At 46.2% G+C, this 12,332-nt stretch overlaps 1 protein-coding gene across 1 annotated transcript in view; it reads right to left on the bottom strand.

The window, feature by feature from the left end:
* Nucleotides 1–12,332, bottom strand: part of CORO7 (coronin 7) — a 1,792,839-nt gene that overhangs the window by 59,364 nt on the left and 1,721,143 nt on the right. The window contains exons 21-22 of the mRNA XM_069646849.1: nt 9,055–9,196; nt 7,750–7,839 (exon numbers count right to left, since the gene is read on the bottom strand). Of these exons, the coding sequence (XP_069502950.1) occupies nt 7,750–7,839; nt 9,055–9,196 (232 nt within the window). The remainder of the gene's footprint in view (nt 1–7,749; nt 7,840–9,054; nt 9,197–12,332) is intronic.

Raw genomic sequence — 12,332 nt, forward strand, 5'->3', positions numbered from 1 at the left:
TCTGCTTGTTCCTTGCTTTGGCATCCCTTCCGTGGTCACACTTCCTTGTGAACTGGCAGCCTCCAGTTCTGTTTCTTCTACTGCTGCTGCCGACCTTCCAGCTCCTGCTTCAGTTTCCCGCTATGACACCCTCCTGCAGCAGCATTTTATGACCCTCGGTCATAATTGGCTTTAGGTGCAGACCCTCGGTCTTGATTGCCTGACCTGACCTTAGGCTATTACACTTGCCTGCCTGCATGCCTCCTTAGCCCTCCTCCTCATCACAGTCCCTGAGGGATTCTGGGACATGTAGTCCCTTTCAAGGAATTTTGGCTTTCCTACTGTTTTGATGGTTTTAGCATCAATTTCACTTCCCTCAATATTTTTAGAAGAAGAATTGTAAGAATTAGCTTTTTTAGAGATACTTGGAATAGGAACAGCCACATTTTCATTGTGCCTTTTGGTATACCTTTGGCCTCAGGGAGGATACATATTTTTAGGGAGAACAAAGACTGGTTCTTTCAATATGGCACTTTGTTGGGTTATACCCTGGGAGTTTATCCCCCCATCTCTATCAGAAGGTTGAGACATTTTAAATTGACAGTATGCCAATTCATCCTTTAACCCTGTAACAAAGGTGTGCCTCTCCAGGGACAAATAGTGTGTCTCACCCTGTGAAATTACCCCACAGCCCTGGGCCTTGTCTCCACCCAAGTGATCCTCCCGCAGTACACCACCCCCAGGATTAGGATCAGCGAGCGTCTGCCATCTCCTGGCCACCTGGGAGGAGACTTTAGGCAGGGTTTTAGTGGGAGATCCACAGGATTCTCCACAGGCGACCATAGGCATTGGGCCTGGGGGAAAAAGCAGCTTTCTGAGTGGTAGGACATTAGACACCGTGATATTGAAAGACACAATACAGCTCCCAACATTAACGTTTGTTTATAGGCTTTATTTGATTTTTTAATGCCCGATACGCTATTGTTGGAGAAGAACCAGTTACTTCTTACCTTGTAACGTTCTTTCGATGGGATGTTCCTCCGATGTATTCCTTATCTATGATATTTGTATCTCCAGCTTGCTGGCCTCGGAAATGTTTTTTTCCCAGTAGAGGGTGCTGTGCGTCGACGTCCGTCGAGTAGGTGCTCCTCAAAGGCCACCGTATCGACACCGACGTCATCATGCCTATAAATGGCCACGCGCAGCGTCCGTTGCTCAGTTCCGTTTTGTAGAGTAAAGTAGTTATTGTATGAATGGTTACTACCCTTGAAGGAGCGTAAGCTGCAACCACAAGGGAAATGTTACTGCGGGGATGGATGGGAGGGGCGATAAGGAATACGTCGGAGGAACATCCCATCGAAAGAACGTTACAAGGTAAGAAGTAACTTGTTCTTCGAAGGGATTGTGTCCTCTGACGTATTCCTTATCTATGATAGACTCCCATAGCAGTGGTATGTGATTGGAGGCGGGAGTAAGAGATGTCATATTACCCTTTAAGAATGAACAGAGTGTAACACAGCTATGCCAAATCTAGTCTCTTGACTAGAGGAGGAATCCAGGCTATAAAATTTGGTAAAGGTATGTGCGGACGACCATGTGGCAGCCGCACATATGTCTCTAATTGGTACCCCTCTTTGAAGAGCTGAGAATGCTGCGATACCCCTGGTCGAATGAGCCCTTAGATTTTGAGGGGGCTCTTTCCCTGCCAGTTTTTAGCATTCCAGAATGGCTAAAATAATCCATCTGGAGATGGTTTGTTTGGTTATTGGTAATCCTAACTTATGTCCTGCGTAACCTAAAAAGAGTTGGTCTGCTTGTCTAATTTTGGCAAGTCTACTGATGTAAAAACTCAAGGCTCGCTTAGGGTCCAGCCTGTGTAGTCTCTCTTCCTCTTTCCCCGGATGGGGAGGAGGATAGAATGAAGGTAGAGTAATCTTCTGAGTAATGTGAAATTCCGAAACTACCTTTGGGAGGAAGTTAGGCTTCACCTGTAGCACTACTTTGTCCTTGTGAAAAGTAGTATGAGGAGGTTTACAAGACAGGGCTTGTATCTCGCTAACCCTTCTAGCAGATGTTAATGCTACTAATAAAACAGTTTTGAGGGTGAGAAACTTAAATGAACAAGAGTGGAGTGGTTCAAAAGGAGCACCCTTTAGGAAGTTTAAAACTAGATTTAAGTCCCATAAGGGAACTTGGAATGGTCTTCGAGGGTAAACATTAGTTAGACCTTTCAGGTATTGTATTACCAATGGAATTTTGAAATACGATGGCTCCTCTGCAGTGTGCTTAAAGATCGATAGCGCTGCGAGATAGCCCTTAATAGTGCCAATTTGAAGGCCCGAATTTGCCAAATAAAGTAAGAAGGATAACACCGCAGGTGTACCACATGAAAAGGGTTCGATATTCTTTTCTCTGCACCAGCTGCAAAATTTATTCCAACGGCATAGAGTCTTATTTGCTGGTCTTCTGGCCGAAAGCAACACCTTCATGACGTCATCTGGAAGGTCCCAATCCTTGTACCTCAACCTTTCAGATACCAAGCGTGAAGGTTGAGGGTCTTGATGGCTGGATGGAGAACCTGACCTCCCTTCTACGAGAGAAGATCCTCTCTGTACGGTAGACGAATTGGAGGACAGATGGACATGTCCAGAAGGTCCGGGTACCACGTTCTCCTGGCCCAATCCGGGGCAATTAGGATCATGGTCTTCCGAAAACCTTCTCAACCTCCTGATCATTTGAGGAATGACAGGGACCGGAGGAAACGCGTACAGAAGTGGGAACTCCCAGTCCACTATGAACGCGTCTCCTAGAGCTCCTCTCGGGGGAAATTCCCTTGAGCAAAATCTGTCGCACTTCCTGTTGATACTGGTGGCGAACAGATCCACTTGAGGGGTTCCCCAAAGGGCGAAGATCTCATGAAGGACTTCCTGAGCTATCTCCCATTCGTGGGAGACTGTGTTCTGCCTGCTCAGAGCGTCCGCTGTCAAGTTCTTCTCTCCGGCTAGGTGAATTGCCGATAGAGAGATTCCTTCCTGAATTGCCCAAAACCAGAGCTGCATCGCCTCTCTGCACAGTGGCAGTGACCCTACGCCTCCTCTTTTGTTGAGGTAGTGCATGGCCACTGTATTGTCCGTCATTATCAGAACGTTTCTCCCCCGTACAGATGGCAGAATAGCCTTCAGTGCCAGTCTGATGGCTCTCAGCTCCAACAGGTTGATGTGTAGTCTGGACTCCGATGGAGACCAATGACCGGTGATGGTCAAGTCGTTGGCATGGGCTCCCCACCCCGTGAGTGAGGCGTCTGTGACTACTGTTATCTCCGGCCATGGTTGCCAAAACAGTTCTCCTTTCAAGATGTTCTCTGGAGAGGCCCACCATTGAAGGTTGTGGGCTACCTTGTCCGGAATCCGGAGGAGATCTGTCATCCTCCCTGAGAATTGTGACCACTGAGTCCTCAGTGCCCACTGAAGGGATCTCATTCTCAGGCGAGCCTCTGGCACAAGGAATATGAAGGATGCCATGAGGCCTAGCAACCTCAAAAAGTCATAGGCTGGGAGACGTTGGGCATTTTGAAACCTGGTGACCATTGCAGAATATCTTGAGCCCTCACCTCTGGTGGCGAGGCTTTTCCCAGGGACGTGTCCAGGACTGCTCCAATGAACTGGAGTCTCTGTGATGGTATCATCTGTGACTTCTTAAAATTGAGGGAGAAGCCCAGCCTGTGAAGGGAGTGGCAGACATAATCTAGTTGGATCCGAGCTTGTTCCGAAGAAACTGCTCTGATCAACCAATCATCCAGGTAGGGGTAGACGTGAATCCCTTCCCTCCTTAGACTTGCAGCCACAACCGACATTAGCTTGGTGAAGACCCTCGGGGCGGAGGTCAGCCCAAATGGCAGAACTCGAAATTGATAATGAGAGTTGCCAATTGCGAACCTCAGGTACTTCCTGTGCTTGGGATGGATAGGCACATGGAAATAAGCATCCTGAAGGTCCAGAGATACCAACCGGTCCTGAAGCTGGAGGGCATGAAGGATCTGAGAGAGAGTTACCATCTTGAACTTGTCCTTCCTGAGGAACTTGTTCAATTCTCGTAAGTCCAGGATGGGTCTCAGTCCTCCGTCTTTCTTTGGTATGAGAAAGTAGCAGCCCTTGTTCCTGTCCGCTACAGGTACCGGTTCTATGGCACCTTTCTCTAGCAGGTCTACAACTTCCTGCAAGAGGAGCGGATCCGGCACTTTCAGAGAGCTGTTCCCCAGTGGATGTCTCTGAGGGATGCGTAGGAAAGGCAGGCAGTAACCTTGGGCAACTGTTTCCAATGCCCAAGCATCTGATGTAATAGCCTGCCATTCCGTCAGATGGTGACTTAACCTGCCCCCTACAGGTGTCTTGTGATGGGAGACCTCAGAGTGGTTTGGGAGCGACTGATGCAGTTGCCGAAGGTAAAGCGGCTCCTGCTCCTGCTGATGCGGCTTTCTTTCCTTTACCCCGTCCACCACGGGTAAATTTTCCTTGGCCTCTGAGTCGGCCGTCCTCTGCCTCTTCCATATGAGGAATAATAGCGAAAGGACCTTCCTCTCCAAGAGGATCCTGAGGGACGAAAATTAGTTTGTCGGATTGCAGCTCCTAGTGACTTAGCTGCTGCTTTAGATGTTTGTAGTTTTTCCAAACTGTCATCCGCCTTTTTACCAAATAGGGAAGAACCATCAAAGGGCATATTTAAAAGTCTGGCCTGTACGTCAGAAGCAAAGCTGGACTTTCTCAACCACGCATGCCTGCGGATTGCGGTACTTGCCGCCACGGCCCTGCTGATAATGTCAGCAGAATCAATGCCAGTTTGAAGGGACTCACACATTGCATCTTTACCATCTCTGATGATATTTAAAAATGCGTCCCTTTCTTCTCCTTCCGGTATGCAGTCAGCCGCCGATGAAGCACACTCCCAAAGAGTGTGGCTGAACCTAGCGAGCGTACAAGTTGCATTAATAGATTTTAAAGCCATGCTACAGGCTGAGAAGACTTTCTTAGCCATGGCATCATATTTTTTATCATCTCTATCCTGAGGAGCAGTGGGGTAAGCAGAAGTACTGCCTGATGAAGTTGCAGCCTGGACCACAAGACTCTCTGGAGTAGGGTGCTTAGATAGGTATTCAGGGTCAGCAGCAGATACCCTATATTTCGCTGACAACTTCTTGTTAACCGCAGGGACAACTTCTGGAGTTTCCCAGTTAGTTAAAATCTTTCTTTGTAAAGCAGAATGAAAGGGAACCACAGGATCCTCCTGTGGACCTTTATCATCTGTGAGGTCATCCTGTTGAAAAACAGGTGAAGGCGCAGACCAACCCATAAACTCCATAATTCTTGACATTAGGGTTCTATAAGGGGTATCAGCATGTTCCCCTGGGTCTGGTTTGACAAATTCCACTTCTGGGGAAGTGTCTAGGCCACTTGCTTCCTGTAATGCATCCTGAAGGTCTTTCAACCTTCTTTCCTCAGAGGCAAAAGTATCTGGTTCAGGTAATGTGGTCCTCTGCAGCCCAAAAGGCCTTTCTTGATCAGAATCTTCCCTTTCTTCAAAAATTGAAGTTAAGGGGGGATGCTCTGGTCTGTGAAATGGTATAAAACCCATCTCTAGGGCAGAGGGAGCCATCATCAGTGGCCTTGAAAAGGTCGATGTTGTCGACGCCGATGTAAAAATCCTCAAAGGCGCTGACAAAGGCGTCGAGAAAACTGGAAGAGGCCTCGAAGAACTTGAGAGGATTGGAATCCTCGAGGATGTCAACGACGTTCTCGACGTCGTGTCGGAGGCTCTCGGTGTAACCGTTGGCTGTGGAGTAGCCGTGGGTCTTTCTTTTATCGGCGTCGATGTCGGCGTCGACGCCGGCGTCGACTCGATCGACGGATGCGTCGAAGAACCCTTTGATAATGGCGTCGATGGCGCCGATCTATGCTTCGAAGGGGCTTTCGACGATGGCGTCGAAGATGCTTTACTTCCCGATGGCTCATGGCGCTTTCGGGTCGACTCTTTCGCCGGGTGCTTCGACTCGCAGCGTTTAGATTTTTTGGGCTTTTCACCCGGGGTATCACCCTCAGCTGACTTCGAGGGGGACGAGGCCGCTTTCTCGAAGACGCTTAGCATATTTTTTCTGAATTCCTCCCACTCAGCTTGAGAGCTGTGTTTCGTGGGGCAATTTACTCTTTCAGGGGAACTAGAAGACGACGATAAAGGGGATTTTCTTCGTCTTTTTTTCGAGTGTCAAGACCTCGACGAGTGGTGGGAGCCACTTCAAGACCTAGACCGAGAATGCTTTCGACGGTGAGGAGACGAATGTCTGGACTCTACCGCGGAAACTTTCGAGGAAGTTAAAATTGACTTACCTCTCTCGAGCTTCCCCTTACGCTCCTTCAAGGCTTTCGCCGTCATGGATAGGCATTCCTCACACTCCGAACACTGGTGTTCGATTCCCAGACACCACAAACAGGTCCTGTGAGGATCCGTCAACAACATTTTCTTCCCACAGTCTCGGCATTTTTTGAAACCGGACCGAGGAGTCGTCGGGTCGGAGGAGGAAGCCATCGAGTACGAGTCGGTTTTCTCGAGGAAATATGAATATATATCGACTGATGAACTGAGCAACGGTATTCCAAGGCACACGAAGCGCAGAAAAACTGAACTGCACAACGGATGCTGCGCATGGCCATTTATAGGCATGATGACGTCAGCGTCGATACGGTGGCCGTCGAGGAGCACCTACTCGACGGACGTCGACGCACAGCGCCCTCTACTGGGAAAATGTTTTTTCCGAGGCCAGCAAGCTGGAGATACAAATATCATAGATAAGGAATACGTCGGAGGACACAATCCCTTTGAAGGATGTATTTACCACTCAGTGTTCAATATTTCTTTCTTCCCACTTTGTTTCTTTGTAGTTATTCAGCTTTGCAACTTCAACAGAGTAATCAAACCACAACTGACAGCATTCACTTCCCTCTTAGGTCCCTTTGGTTGCTCAGCACCATCAGCGCTAATTTGGTGTTAGTGAGGCTCCCAGTGTTCATTGCTCTTTTTGTTCTCTTTGTTTGATTAGCACTACTTAGTTGAAAACGTGTCTGCCCCACCACTGTAAATATTTCTAAGCTCCTGTTCGAATCAAGACAAACAGGAGAATGGCACAGAGAGGGGTTATAGGGTTGACCAGTCATGGGAAATTTTTCTCTCTTACTGGATGTATAACTGAATTTATTTGGGATGGTGTGCACATTTATACACTCCCCTGTAAGAAGTGCACCGTACACAGCAACATGTCACATTTTCACTGTTAAAATGCACTAGAATGTGCATGCCCTACTCAAACCAGGAACAGTAGGGACCACCAGACTACAACATTCCCTCCATACTTCATAAGCAACCAAAGCCTCCAGACAGTTATATTCTCTCTTCACCCATGCCATGACATCAACTTTTGGACTGCAGCAGGCACAGAATCGTAAGGCTTGTGGCACTTTTGCCATTGCCACGTTTGTTTGGCTGGTCCTTTACCATGGCCTTGCGAGGCATGGGTCTATATGAATTCAAATGCAATGGCCATGGACGCATGAGGAATAGGTCAATAGTGTGTGTGTTACATTTGCCATGGCTGCAGAGGGCAAAAGCATATACCCCTTGCTATGCCCAGACCACAGCCAAAGAAGTTACAATTATGTTATGCCAGCGGGACCTTTTGTCGCCAGTCTTTCCCACCACCACCACCAGTGTCTGATGAAACCATACCTTATGTGGATCACTGGAGCTGAAACTGTTGCATTCCAGGAAGAAGGGTGCTTCTGGAGCAATCTCATAGATGAAGACTCGAGTGTCCCCCTGGAAAAAGTGACAATTTGAGATATGAAGGAAGAAGAGCAAAGAGAGCAGTGGGTTAAAACCCCAAACACAAGCATCTCCTCCAGCATGGGGTTCAGTGACTAGGAACGGAGGGAGCAGACAATGGAAGGGTAGATTTTCATATCAGGCAATAGGGCTTCAAATGCGCTTAAAATGATGCTGCCTCTCGTATGTTGTTGTGTGGAATAACTTGAAAGGCATGGGTTATGTTCTCTAAGCAGTTGTTTAAGCCATCTCTAAATATTACTTCTCGGAGGGAGTTTTACATTTTGCATTTTACATTTTTTTATAATGAATATCTCCCCCTATGTCTCCCTCTTGGTGTCCAGTCAACTGGTCGACGACAAACTGGTCGACTGCAATTTGGTTGACACCATTTGGTCGAATGCCAAATGGTCGAATTTTTTTTTTTATTTTATATATGTGTTTTGTGGGTTTTCGTGTGGGGAAAAAAAATAAAAAAGAAAAAAAGGGGGTTGGGGGGGGACCCCCCCAAAAAAACCCAAAAAATGGGTAAAAAAAAAAAAAAAAAATTCGACCATTTGGCATTCGACCAAATGGTGTCGACCAAATTGTCTGTCGACCAAATGTTTTCGACCATTTGAATGGTAACCCTCCCTCTTATCACCCATTTCTCCCGCCTCCCATTTCTGGTTTGGAAGACTCTTGATTTTGGATTTAGAATCCAGTTTTTAAATCTGGAAGATGTTGCTCTTTTTCGTATACTTGGATTTGTAAATCCTTCTTAGGCCCCAAATATCTACTTGAGATCTCTCTCTTATGGTAGAGGAGATGTCATCTTAAATACATTGCAGATTCATTTGGCTATAAGAGATAATCTACCAAGATGCTGGCAAGTTACTATTCTGTATGTACCGCTGTGTGAGACTTATTATAATCACTCTTCAACATAATCAGAAACTGTAGAAAGTGATCAGGTTGACAAAAACTATTTATGCAGAAAAGTCCTTTCACCACCACCCATTTAAACCTTAACAGTAAGTCCACACAAACTACTTACAGTGCAGGAAACTGACCCCTTCACCGAAAACTCCTCTTACAGTTCAACCGCAAGATCAGTCGGTCTTTCCACCATCTCCTTCATACAAACAGTATTCCTGATTTTGTTCCCCATGATCCAATTTCCAGTGACACCTAGTGCCCTCCCCTGTTTGAGATGGTGGGTGAGCTCACCTTGCCAGTCAGGAATACAACACTTGTGTCCTCATCATAGAAAGGAATGAGGGTGGATGGTGATGCATCTATGCTGATGCAAGATAGAGGCCCAGCGGAGAGGGCCTCTGCTGAATACAGGTACAGTTGACGCTCGCTGCGGCTGTAAACAAGCACAATGAATTTGTGAAGGAAAGTATTGTGCAAGCAAAACATGAAGAGGGTAGAGTAACCTCTAATCCTAAAGCAGTAGTTTAAATAAATGTGTGTAATTGTGATTAATCATAAACCACAACATGACAGAGGAAAGACACAACAAAACTGAAAGAATAAAGAAATAAACTGTAACATGGCAGGCTAATAAAAACCAGGGATAGTTTTGTACCGGTTTTAAAACTCAATTCAAAACACAATCCACCCTGGTGATACCTGGCTCAGAAACACTTATATACCATGCATAAGAACTCCGAGAAATAAAGTTGGTACCCTTTAGTGCGCTCCTTGGGAAGAATTACTCAATCACTTGGTTATGTTAATTCCAATTTGTTCATTCAGTATAGGTTCTGGATACTCCATACACTTAAAGTTTCAATAAACAAACTTTGTCTCCCAAATTGTCTCCCAGCACGTGTTTCCCCATGACTTTAGCCACGGTTCCTCAGGGGAGATTCCTTGTCATGTTTCTCATAATTCTGATTCAGTATTGATTGGTATTCAATTTTCTCTCTCATCGGCTCTCTATTTGTCTTCCTTTTGTTCTTTTTCCTTTTTTTTTCCCTTTTTTTCTTTTTTTCCTTGTGTGTAGATTCTTGTGGATTCAAAGATGTTCCTTTCTCTCGGTACGATTGCCTCTGTGCATCCGTGGAGCCACGGGAAAAAGAACAAAAGGAAGACAAATAGAGAGCCGATGAGAGAGAAAATTGAATACCAATCAATACTGAATCAGAATTATGAGAAACATGACAAGGAATCTCCCCTGAGGAACCGTGGCTAAAGTCATGGGGAAACACGTGTTGGGAGACAATTTGGGAGACAAAGTTTGTTTATTGAAACTTTAAGTGTATGGAGTATCCAGAACCTATACTGAATAAACAAATTGGAATTAACATAACCAAGTGATTGAGTAATTCTTCCCAAGGAGCGCACTAAAGGGTACCAACTTTATTTCTCGGAATTGTACATATATTGCTGCAGCCACAATACTGGCACCCCTGGTGCAGACCCTTGGCCATCTGAGAAAGGAACCAGAGAGGCAAAAAGGCTTCGCTCTAGATAGGAACTCAAGCCGACATTGGCTGCAACATCTGTTCTTTTCAAAAATACCATGCATAAGAACCTCATGTGACTAAAATCTGAGTGAGCTTTCTGACCTGCAGAGTTCCAAACACAGAAAACCCTCTTGACATTCATTCAGATTATACAGAAACAACCTTATGATAAAAACTGTGATGTTACCTATAGTGACAAGGCCCATAGCATGGCCATGTCAAAGGAAGGGGCAGGAAACCCTTTTTATCAGAGGTTGGGACAATAGAGCGGAATCCAGCCGGCCCTAGTCCTGAGGAAAGGCTCATCTATGATGGCCTCATTGCCGAGTACCCCCTTTTTGTCAGTATGTTTGCTTCAAGACCCTTCTCTCCAGCTTTATCTCATATAATAGATAATTCTATGACAAGACCGGAGGCGAGCATTATGCTTTTCTTCTTTATTACTGCCAAACACAGCAATTCAAATCTACCATTTTTTTAAATAAACTTCTCATCACTTTTTTAATTGTTTATAAAACAAACATTTCAGAAAACATCTGAGTATGAACAGTCTTTAACTTGAGCTCTACTACAACTCCCATGAGGCTCTTTGCTATCAGTAGTCCCTGCCTCAGTCTCGCCCTCCAATGAGAGCACTCCTGCTGGTATAAGTTACTCTTGATTACAGGTGCCTTCCTCTTCTTTTTTGCTGCTGGACACAAGCTAAGTAGCCTTATACTTCTATTCCTTATAGGCGAACCTTATTCAACTATATGAGCATATTCCCTCATAGTTTTGTTTACATTGATCAAGCACAGTGTTACCATATAAAGACGCGCGCAGTATCCAGTATTTAATTATACTCGTGTTTCGTGCGCGGGTCGGCGTGTGTAAAGAATTTGATTTGACATACCGGAGGGGAAACGGCCCGCGAGCGTCATCGCTAGCGTTTGGGCTCGTTTCCCCTCCGACATTCGTCATACGCGGACAGCCTGACGAGAGCCGACAGTCGAACACGGCTGTGGTGTTGCGCGTACACAGGCGCGCGCATACGCGATCAAGCGCCTAGAGCCCATTTCTTTTTCTATGCACAGGTTCTAACAGCATAACGGTCGCAGCTCACGAATCTCTTGGGAATTTCCCCACATAGAGTCCACACACCTACCAGAGCCATTCTATAAAAAAAAAAAAAGAGTCAACAAAATCAGAAAGCAGCACAAGTGAGGTGCTATTCCAGACTCTCACAAGCTGTTTTGTAAGCAGAATCTGAGTGTTCCTTCATATCCCTTAGTGTCAAAGCCACCCATAGGGATTCACAGAATGGCTTCTGACAGGAGCCAAGTATACTGGGAGGAATATGAGGAGCAGGGGGAGGAGCTGCAGGAGGAAGAGATGGATCTATCTCTCAGCTTTAAAAAGGTACTTTTGGACTCCCTTACCAGAGCAGTAGCTCAGGGAGTACAACCCATTCAAGAAAGATTGTTAGCTCTCGAAAATATATTGGGCAGTAATGCTGGCTTGCAAGAAGATCCTGATGAGGAGGCTGCCACTAAGCCTCTGGAAGACTCGAATAGGGGGCGTAAGGTGGCCCGGAAGAGGAAGCACTCTTCTACCCCCCCAGGTTCTATTAAGGGGACAAGAGAGAAGCCCCTGGAGGCAGCTGATGCATTCAATAGATTAAAAGACGCTTTCCTGGCCAGATCAGCTAGGCCCAGCCTCCACCCCCCTAGCACAGGGGAAGAAAATCTAGGGGATGCTATTTCGTCATCCGAAGAGTTTGGACAGGAGGAGGATGACGATGCACCCAAAGCTGAGAAAGCTGACCAAGCAGAAGAGAAACCAGCATCACCGCCAGTGCAGAGTTGGTCGCAGAGTGAGAGAAAACCACAGAGGGAAATCAAAGCACAGGTACTGAAGAATGCCAGAGGCACCAGCACTGCACAAAGGAGAGAGAAAAGCCACACCGCTATGCAGCTGCACAAAAGGTTTTGCAAAGCTGATGCACAGAAACTGGACTAATTCTTCCTCCTCTGACCTCACCCGAAAAACTCA

The sequence above is a fragment of the Ambystoma mexicanum genome, chromosome 2q, assembly GCF_040938575.1.
Source record: "Ambystoma mexicanum isolate Mex_15411 chromosome 2q, UKY_AmexF1_1, whole genome shotgun sequence".
Lineage (NCBI taxonomy): Eukaryota > Metazoa > Chordata > Amphibia > Caudata > Ambystomatidae > Ambystoma > Ambystoma mexicanum.